General features: G+C 48.7%; 1 protein-coding gene across 1 annotated transcript; it reads right to left on the bottom strand.

Annotated features, from left to right (window-relative positions):
• Nucleotides 1-70: 70 nt before the first annotated feature.
• On the bottom strand, nucleotides 71-5,668 carry LOC119212649 (testicular acid phosphatase homolog). The gene is made up of 10 exons (XM_062560109.1): nucleotides 5,538-5,668; nucleotides 4,693-4,788; nucleotides 4,352-4,438; nucleotides 3,304-3,459; nucleotides 3,102-3,200; nucleotides 1,968-2,063; nucleotides 1,427-1,559; nucleotides 1,102-1,184; nucleotides 893-999; nucleotides 71-438 (listed from the first exon to the last, which is right to left on the bottom strand). Exons 1-10 carry the CDS (start codon nucleotides 5,625-5,627, stop codon nucleotides 198-200), a joined length of 1,188 nt encoding a protein of 395 aa, XP_062416093.1. The 5' UTR covers nucleotides 5,628-5,668; the 3' UTR covers nucleotides 71-197.
• Between the last annotated feature and the right edge of the window lie 4,788 nt (nucleotides 5,669-10,456).

Below are 10,456 nucleotides of genomic sequence, written 5' to 3'. Positions count from 1 at the left end.
CACTACCAGGAGACCGACAGCCACTGCAAGAGCTGTGATGACACCTGTGGGAGACAACAATCCCGTTAAAGTGTGTGTGTGTGTGTGTGCTAATGGAACATTTGGTGATGATATTTTTAAATCACGCAGTGTGTGCTGAAAATCCCCCACACTGGTCTCGAAGGTAAATACAGGGACGGTCATATTGCACTGAAGGATTAACAAGGCCACAAATGTTTGTTTGAAAATAAAAAATATAAAAAATCTTCTTCTTCACCTGTGCTTGACAATCTGGTCCTAAACCCACACTCGGCCTCCCAGTCCTCTGCCACCACGTCCCGCACCAGCTCAGTGAACATGGCCAGCGGGCAGGGGTTCAACCCGTTGCATCCCGCCACGTTGTTGGGGTAAGGGTCACGCAGGGAGTCGTTGCGGTAGTACAGCTCCAGAGAATAGGAACTAGGGGGATAAACACAACTCGATGACGCGCACGTTTCGTATTTGTTTCAATTATCGGAACGAGCTGGGTGTCATCAGGGTAGAAGTAGAAATGGAGATAGTAGCTGTCATCAAGGGAGAGAATCCAGAAGAGCAGGGGGCCGAGTAACGGACCGTGGGGGACACCTCGCGACACCGGTGCTGCATCAGAGTTTTATTAATGTGATTTGAAACTGAGGGATGTGTTTGTGACATGGAGGGTGGACGATGGGAGTCCTTGATGGATTCTGTCATGTGCTAGTCATTGCAGTCCCGGAGGTGCAACGTATTCCCATCAAATGGAAAAGCAAAAGCATCAACGCACCTAAATGGTTTGGCGTGGCTCAAATGTGCGATGCAATTGCTCAAACTATAAATGGCCGTCTGACCTAGATAGGGCAATTAAATATGCAAAGGGGAGGTGGGACGTCATTACCCATCATACTCCTGGTAGAACTCAAAGAGTTGACAGGCAGCATAAGGAGGAAGAAGGCCGTTGTACACGTCCAGCGCGGCCTGGAGGGTGATGAGTGTAGAGTCGTGCTGGAACAAGAAGCATCGAGGAGGGGAGGAGATGTGACATGTGCAACAGCGGTTTGCACAATAGATTACGAATGTGTGTATGCGCCCAAACGTTGAACTTACAGCTGAATACATAATGAATTTGAGAGTGCTCCCTTGCTCTACAGCCTTGGAGAAATTCCTCAGAATGGCATTCAGCAGCACCCCTGGTAAATTAACACAAGAAAGTCAACAGGCTAAATGCATTTTCCCACCAACACAATTGTTTTGACCTTGCTGAGCATCATGTCACGGTGCCGTAATCATCGCTGCCCCATTAGCTCACATGTGTGTACGTGGGTTTTCGGGAGGCCCGGGCACCAGCCCTCTCGGAGGCATAAACAAAGCCTCAGCCAGCAGTCACAACATCAGATGCACTACGATTTCTGTTTCCTCTGGGAACCCTCACCTCCCGAGAGCCGCGCCTTCTCTTTGCGCTTGTGACTGAGGATGCTGTACATGACCTCAAATGACGCAATTTTCTTCAGGGTGTCCAGAACGTCTTGGGTGGCCCAGCGGGGGAGAGTCAAGTTATGGATCCGCTGCGACAGAAAAGCATCCATCACAATACGCCACGCTGATGATCACATTATACAACACTCGAATCCCAACAAAAGGTTGGGGAATGGCTGCAATTCAACGTTTCTATTATCCTGCTTATTTTTAGCGCCGGTCTGAAGATAACAGATGCTCATTTCGCAAGTGTGAATGAGCATGTTTAGCCTAGACTCCACCCATCTCACTACGCTTTAATTATCATTTCAATGTGTTGTCCTATTCGTGTCCTACTTATAGACATAAAAATGACTCCTCTGCAGAAGTGTTAAACCGATCCCTTCTCTCTCTGCCTTCTTTCTGTTTCACTGTGACTGCTCTGCAGCTGGTGATTGGATGAATAGATGAAGCATTTATAAACTTTAAAACACAAGGAGTCTAAATGTCAAGCATACCTGGCAGGTAAGCGTGTCGTAGACCCGCCACATTTTTTTGCCAACCAGTTTGGAGACGGGGTAGCCAGTGTGGTTGGCGAGTCCCTCCACAAAGTACTGCAATGTGCAGAAAGGGAGAGAACACACGGGCTTCAAAGGGTAACAACACAAATCTTGCAGGTTACGAGGTGATTCGTGTTTTTTACAATAAATTTAAGAAAGGCGCTCAAAATACACAATGTAATACAAGGGGTCATAAAGTCAAAAGCGCTGGAATTCACTTTTAAAAAAAGACTAAATTCTTCTGTATACACTTAACATTTCATTTTGCGATTTCTTTTTTTCTAAGTAAAAGGCTTTCACATAAATTTAGGACTACAATTAACAATGTTTACCTTTGAAACATTGAGGGTTATTATAAGTGTAGTGTACAAATTGCAGACATTAGGTGCTTAATTGAATTATTTGTATAGTTTATTGATTCAACGTCGTTCCCTTCAGCCTTTGGTCATAGGAAAACGGTACCACATTCGTCACTGCATCCAACTTGCAGGTACTTTGCCTCCAGCAGAGGGTGTGAAAATTCAACACCCCATCCTGAACTCAAACAGCAGCCTAATAGGCAGCACATGGGACTCTGTTTAATTAAACCCTCTTATTGTAATTCTTAATCTAATTCAATCCAAGCGTTAATTAGGATCTCTGAGAATGTGAGAGAAATTGCAGCGTGCAGCTTTTTTTTTTTTTTTTTCAAGGCACTCGGAGTCACCGTGCCTGAGAAAACTCCCCGAGAGGACATGATGTCTGCAGCATAACTGTCACGTCCACTGGAGGTGCTGATAATGCTGGCACCAGCAACTGTGAACTATATATGTCACTTTCCTACACAAACGTGCACTCCACGGCGCCCGTTGCTCTACCAAAGCGATGATGAGGATGAGCAGAAAAGAGGCGACTGATGTGAGGAAAGCTGTTATTCACTTCACTTGTGATTATATCAGGGATTAAAAAAAACAACGGGCAAACAAACAAGTTTCTAGTGGTTAACAAGCACATGAATCATGGGAAAGTGAGGTTTGACACAAGCTGAGCTGTGAGCAGAGAACTGACGCTGAAAAAACGAGTTACAGCGCGGAACATCTCCTTTTGTCTCACCTGGTGGTCCCTGAGGAACCTCTGGTAGTGCTCGCTCTCAAAGGTCTCCGTCATCAGAGCTCTGAACCTCGGACAGTCTTTGCCCGGAGACTTCAGCAGCTTGAGAAATCCAGAAAACAATGCCCCATTTACCGCAGCTTTTATGCACATTTCACACGTTTCATAGCCGGGAGTGAAGGCAAACGCGCATGTTGTCACCCACCTTGTCCCGGGCCCTGGGGACGGTGTGCACCGGGACGGGCCTCCACAGTAACTGGGGCACGATGGGAGGCGGGCGTCTGGTCGGGGGCAGCATCCCGGCGAGGCACGCCTGGGCACTCATCAGAGTGCGGTCGTAGTCGGTGCTCCTCACGTAAAGCTGTTGGAGGCGGGGAAAGGGAACAAGGCCACTGAAATGGGTCCATGTTCTGCTAGGACCATCGGGTTTACGTCTTCACAAAAGAACCGGGTTGCGCTCGGTAAGCGGAGCCTCAGATGCTTATTTATTCAATAAAAGATGCAAAGAAGAATCGCGCCCAAGCAGTGCAGCAGTGAATCTTGGGTTAAGCGTAAGTCAACCGAGGTATTCCCTCGACCCCGGGGGGGGGGGGTGGGGAGGGGAGGGGAGGGGAGGGGGGGGAGGAGATGCAAACGGATGAGAGAAGGGGGGGGGGGGAAAGATCCGTCCTACTGTGATCTCTCTTGACAACAGGCTTCGCACATCTACATCTCTCTGTCACCCTCTGTCAGGTCTTTGCACGCAGTGAATCACGCTGATAAGGTTGGATGTTCCTGTGATGCCGAGAAGGCTTCTCGGCCCCAACCCCCCCCAAATTAAAACAGCGCGGGGAAAGGTACAGTTTAAGTTGACGGAGGCCTGACAAATCGCCAAGGACAGGTACTGAGATGAGCTGTTATCTTTGGGATAGTTGCGTTAGTTAGTTAAGAGACGGAGAAGGCTGAATTCAAGGATGGGAAGGGTAGGGAGGCAGGAGGGAGGCAGGAGGGAGGCAGGAGGGAGGGGTAAAAAAAACAAAAAAAAGACAGCGATCAGATCCTCAGAATGAAAGTATGCTGAACGCGCAGATCACAATGTGTGTTGCACGTTGAAGGCTGGAGAAATGAGCCGCGCTCATTAGTTATAGCTCAAACGGGCCGCGCGTGGGGCCAAGGGCACGTGGTTAAAAACAGCATCGGGTGACACTAAAGCACACTCAGGGCTCAGGGCATTTCATAAAAAATGAATCACACACACACACACACACACCTACCTCTTTGTTGTTGTAGTTCTCGCTGAGAAAGTTGCCGTAGCGCCTCTTTAGAAACAGGCCCAGCTCAAACTGTTGTTTCATGCCCAGCTGAAAGGAACAGTGGCACCGGTGTTATTGTTCTGTCGAATCGGGCCGTTTGGCGGATTTTAGATCAGATTCGACTTGGTCGCTTTGCGCTCGTTACGCAGGGCCTGCAGGCCAGAACTACGTCACAGTGGGAAGAACTTTAATCAGAAGTCTGCAACGGGCCGGACTGATTTTGTCAGGAGGGAAACATACAGTGGCACCACTAACTAACTACTACTATTTAAAGAACTATAGTCTTTTTTTTAGTTGTGTACCTCAGTCAGCTGTCCGAAGCCTTGAGCCCACACCTCCTCCCCGTGGGGGTCCCTGGGATACGACTCGACGGGCGACCGGTCACCATGTCGGAATACCTTCAAAGTCACAACAGGGGGATGTGAGGCGCTCGTGTGCCACTGTGCACCTGAGGAGGAGGAGGAGATCGGGAGGAGGGACCCGCGACCTCGGGGGGTTTTGGAGAAACAGGAGAGCCACTCTGGTGACGTTAAAGCAGCTAGAGACGTGACGCCCAGGTGGATTAAAGACTGTGGGTGCACCTGAGTCACTCTCAGTAGCGTCATGTGCACGTCAACCACAATTTGGAGGGAAAACCGCAGTGAGTCAAGTCAGCAAAGCTGGAGGTTTTCTTTTAAATGTTATTTTTAAAAACTCGCTGCCCTACGCTGGATGACGTAACCTGGACGTGACACAAATTATGATGGAACAAAAAACAAAATTAAAATATATTGAATTTGTACAAAAAGTTGCAGACTTTAGAAACTAAATAGTAAATAGTTGCTGTTAAGCCGTAAGTCTAAGTATAACACATTAGTGTAACATGGTCACATGATAGGAAAAACTTTTGTGGTCTTCACCTAAACCCTTGAAATGATTCCTTCAAAGAAAGATCTGCACAGGGGTGTCGGGGTGCGATACGCCTCACACGGCTGACTTTAGGCCAACAAACACAGTGTGATCATGTGACCAGAGACACAGGGCAGGAGTTCAGTCGCATGTGACGCAGCAGGAGAAAGCGTGCGACCTGGAGACGTTCCCCCACCGACGGGCCGTGCTTACGGGGAGGGGGGGGGGGATCGGGGGGGGTGAAACTGAGCCCACTTACTGCCACGACGAACCTCAGCGCGCGGCCTTCGGTCAGGCAGGCGCCGCAGAGGAGGAAGAACGCGCCCAAACCTTTCTGGAGCTCCCACATCTTTCTCACCCGTCGACCTCTACCTCCTTCACAGAGACTGTCCCTTGTTGACTGGTAAAAAAACAAAAAAAAACAAAGGTCACAGCGGCAGGATACGATCAATGCGTCTTTTTAAACCACTCACGTAAAGGTGTTCACGTCGAGTCCATTTGAACGGACCCCGGGGCGGATTTGACCGATCACACCAAAGAACGCATCCACTTACCTTCAGACAAGCTGCTCACACATTCTGCTGTTTCCAATGGAACCGGTTACAGGACGGAGGAGGGCCGGTACGCGTCCCCGGGTCGACATCCAGTGCATGTTCCAGTAACAGAAACAGTGCTTTTGTAGCCCTCCTACCTGACCCCGTCTCTCTCTCTCTCTCTCTCTCTCTCTCTCTCTCTCTGTCTCCCTCCCCAAGGGTTTGTGATGCCGATCCACTTCAAGTCCAAATCACTGTCCCTGCAAATTACCACTGACCCGAACCCTCGCGCAGACGTGTTTGAGTCACCTTTTGAACTCCAGGATACATATTCGGCTCTTCTTTAAAGCCCCTTATTCTAAAGGACACTGAGTAACAATATATCAAGCAAAAAAAAAAAAAAGAAGAAGAAGAAAAATGGGTTAAACTTAAGACGTGCCCACCTGGCTTCCCAAGTTGCACACACACGCACACACACTTCCACGCTGGCTCTGGGCCACAAACACTCATTATAACTTGCTATGTCATCTGCTGTGGGTTTGGCCTCAAAATTACAGGCCCCGCAGTGTTTTCCCTGACTCGACACACATGTAAGTATCTGTTAGCATCAAAGCAGCTTTGTGGGACACAATGGGATTAGTGAGTGTGAAGATTTAGAGCTATATAACGCTTAGACATCTTATTTGATAAGTGTAAGATATGATCTATGTGTGCTAAGAGATACGGAGTACAATATTCACAGGGGTGACCTGTCAGTGTAACATTATAAATTAAGGCTGAACTGACGTTGATTTTGAGTAAAAGAGGACAGATTGTCACCCGCAAAGAAAAAATACCAGAGTGTAAATCCTAATTACATAATTAGGTCTGGGGATATGTGATGTTTTTCTTCTGCCAGATGTAGATTATTCCTGACATCGTCATCTTAAAGCGATTAAATGCAGATGTTCAAACCAGACCTCTGGACTGCGGCTTCATCACATCACAGGGGCATTATGATTGATTTGTTAATGCACACACGAAAGGGAATCATTCACATATAATAAAAAATGAAATAATACCATATATTTGTTACCCATTCATCAACGATTTAAATCTTCACCAGTAAATGTTGGTCATTTTGGGGGGGGCTTGTGCTTTATGTGCTATACATAATCTACAGTCTGAACTTCAGCTGAACGAAAGCAGCCGGAAGTGGAAATAATCCCGTTAAGTACACGTTCTTTAAAGTTTACCCAAGGAGAAATGCACAGTTCACTTTCCACCACTGCAGATCTCTGTCGGCCATCTGTTGTGCTCTGTCTCTTCATATCAGCGCGCACAGTACTCGCTCGCACTGTGGACAGCGGAGACACACAAAACCACACACATATGGTACTACAACTGGTACGGGGGGGGGGGGGGGGGCGCTTTATAAAACCGTGCGCATGCACGAAAGGGTCAGTGAGTCCAGCTAGGGAAACAGACGTGCGTATTAAAGCGTCTGAGCGGCGGAGTTACATCACACGAGGCCAAGATTCAAACACATACATGAATATGAACATTTGACACACACAAGTTCATCAGAGGGTCACGAAACACTGACGCACAACACTCCCTCTCCCTTTCAGACAAACAAAACACAGACACACGGCCCCTTTTTCTTCCCCCCCCCCAAGTGACCGTAGTGTTTTTTGTCCTTGTTGAAATAATTGCGGTGTTTTCAAGACTGTTGTCATGGCAACACAGAGGTTGATGCGCGTTGACAGAATCTGTTGCAGGGCGACCGAGAGACTGAAAATGGGAGATAAGAGGTGGGAGGAGAAGTGATGGTTGTGTAATGTTTGCGCTCAAGTGTATCTGTGTGTGTGTGTGCGTGCGTGAGGGGGGGGGCGATGGTGACCGCTGGTCGGGGTGGGGGCATTTCGTTTACGACAGTAATAAATGCAGATGAGCAGTACGGGACACCTCAGACTGATCGAAGAAGGCCTGAGATCAGGAACGAACACTTATTAGCGCATTGTGAGCAGAGGAGAGGGCGAGCGAGGGGGGGTGGGGTTGGGGGGGGGGGGACCGGGGTGCTATTTCAGTCCAGGCGTTGTCATGGAAACTGCAGCTTCACTACAAATGGAGACATCCAGAACACATGGATCGTCAAACAAATGGCGTGTGTAGGGGCCGGCGTGACGCTACGCCACGGCTGTGCGACGCGGCTCCATCTCGGGCAAAGCCGGCCCCCACCCACGACGGCCCCCACCCCGCCGGTCACATAACCGTGCCGTCTTCTCCATCACAGAGACGGAATATCAATGGGAGGGTAGCTTTTGGGGAGTGAGCGGAGGAGGAGGGGGGGCGGGGAAGGGGGGGGGGGATAAGTGAGGTGTCCATTCAGGCAGCGAGTCACAGCCACTTGCCCTCCGTCATTTAATCAACAGTCTTTTCCACACGTCCTTCCCTTCCCTCCTCTGTCCTCGTGTCTCTTCTCCTGTTCTACCCCCTTCCTTCTTGATATCTGTCTCCCTTCCCCTGCCTCTCCCTCTCTCTCTCTCTCTCTCTCTCCTCCTCTCTCTCCCCCTGCATTCTGAAGGACGGAGGTATTCCCACATTTCTCCGTTGCTATAGCAACACCGCAGCGAGAACAGGGGACGCAGGCAGGGAGGAGGCGGAGGAGGAAGGGAGGATGGAGATGTGGTGGTGGTGGTGGTGGTGGTAGGAAGGGAGGGAGGGGGAGGGGTGTGGATGTGGCCTAAGATGGGGAGCAGGCGGGGGGGGGGGGGGGGGGGATGTGTGAATGCTAATGCTAATGGTAGCAGCAGTAACAGAGCGGCCCAAGTGTTGGTGAATTCTGCTCCAGTCACACGTCGGCTGGGTGCAAAATGACATAAATGACATTTGTACAATGCGCGGTATGTTGTTGAGATCATTGACCTGGTCCTCAGTAATGATAAATGAGAGCCGTCTCTGCTCAGACATTTGAATCTATTTATTTGCAGAGCTGCAATCCAGTTTCCAGCGCATCATCTGGGAGGTGAAGATCTAAACATCAGGAAGTTTTGGAGACGAGATCCGATGTGCTTCTTTCGCAATGATTCAATCAGTCCAAATCGATGCCCGGTCAGATAAAGCACAGAAGACATGGGAAGAGCGGAGCTATTTCATATTGATGTCATCATCCCGTTCACAACGCAATCTCATTATCTCTCCACACATACACGGCGAGGCCTTAGAACAAAGCGGCGTTGCATCAATATTCCGACGCGTTTAAGATATGTAACGAGCAGCGAAGCTCATGTGGCCAAAAAACGCAGACAATCCCTGTTCCACTCCCCCAACTACACGTGTTTGTTTGGCTCCACATGTCGTACGAAGCTCAATTATACATCAGCACTGACTGAAAGGAGTATTCCTTCATACGTGCGGCTGAAGTCAAACCGCCTCGCCGTCTTCTCCTCTCAATCAATAACTCATCTCTCCACGTCGATATTGTTTCCCCCCCCCCCCCCTCGGGGGGGACAAAAATGTCCTTCTTTAGGACAAAAGGAGGACAACCCGAGACGGCAGGAGGGGGGGGGGGGGGCGAGAGAAATAGAAGGATGAGTTTGCCCGGCGTTTATATGTCATTGTTTTATTCATACGCGGAACGCCCATGACTTTCATTTCCCGCGGTCAATGTCAAATTGAAAAACCCGCTGATCTCCTCTCGAGCAAAGCTGGAATAACGCTGACGGACGGAGTGACACGGCACTTTTAGACACAGCCTTTTATGTACTACATACTATGTTGGGACGCCACATCTTCCCACTTGCAAAGTAATACAAAATAAATTACAGGAAATCCACCTTTTTCAGCACTTCAGTCTAATCCTATACTTGATCAGTGGGTCAATACTAAATAAAAATACGTGATTAACTAATACCGCACCTTATTCCCTCTCTAGCTGAGCATGTAGCCCGGCAGCTGGTTAGCTTAGCTCAACCCAAATGAGAACCGTATTTCATAAGCTCCTGCAGGCACCTACAACATCTCACGTGTGAAGATAAGAGGGTGTGATTGGATTGAGGGCTTTATGCTTCACACTTTTTCTTGGACTTGACCAATAACTTATCCGAGCCTTGTCATCACTCTGAGGTTGCCACGGGCAACCGGCTGAGACTCCGCACGTCGTCTACGTTGTCTGCTTGCAGCTTTCCTGGCGTTTGCACAAAGCTGTTTCCAGCTTTGATGCTAAGCTAAGCGAACCTACTGTTATTAGAGTGCTCCTAATTATCTCCTCCAACGCTCTGCAAGAACACAAATGACTATTTTTCCCAAAACCGACAACTTGTTTTTTAAACAATGAGTGCCCAAGCTGACAATGTGAGCAGCAATGAAGCATCTATGGGGTACGTAGACGTCAGAATACAATTCACAGTGCCATAATGTGAAGACACCATTACCGCGCACACCACATTAACAAAGCAAAGAATAAACACCAAGCCTATCTGCAGTTATGGTAAATCAATACTCAAGTAAGTAACAACATCTGAAATGTGTGTGTGTGTGTGCGTGTGGGAGCGCATGCACCAGGAGACCCATTTGCCACATGCAGTACAACCCTCAGGTAATTACCAGGGAGGTCTCTGTTCATGATACATGCTATACAGATATTCAAAGTACCATTTCTGGT

This window comes from Pungitius pungitius, chromosome 21 (assembly GCF_949316345.1).
Source record: "Pungitius pungitius chromosome 21, fPunPun2.1, whole genome shotgun sequence".
In the NCBI taxonomy this organism is placed as follows: Eukaryota; Metazoa; Chordata; class Actinopteri; order Perciformes; family Gasterosteidae; genus Pungitius; species Pungitius pungitius.
The sequence above is the reverse complement of the archived record's forward strand: the minus strand, read 5'-3'. Positions and strand labels throughout refer to the sequence as shown.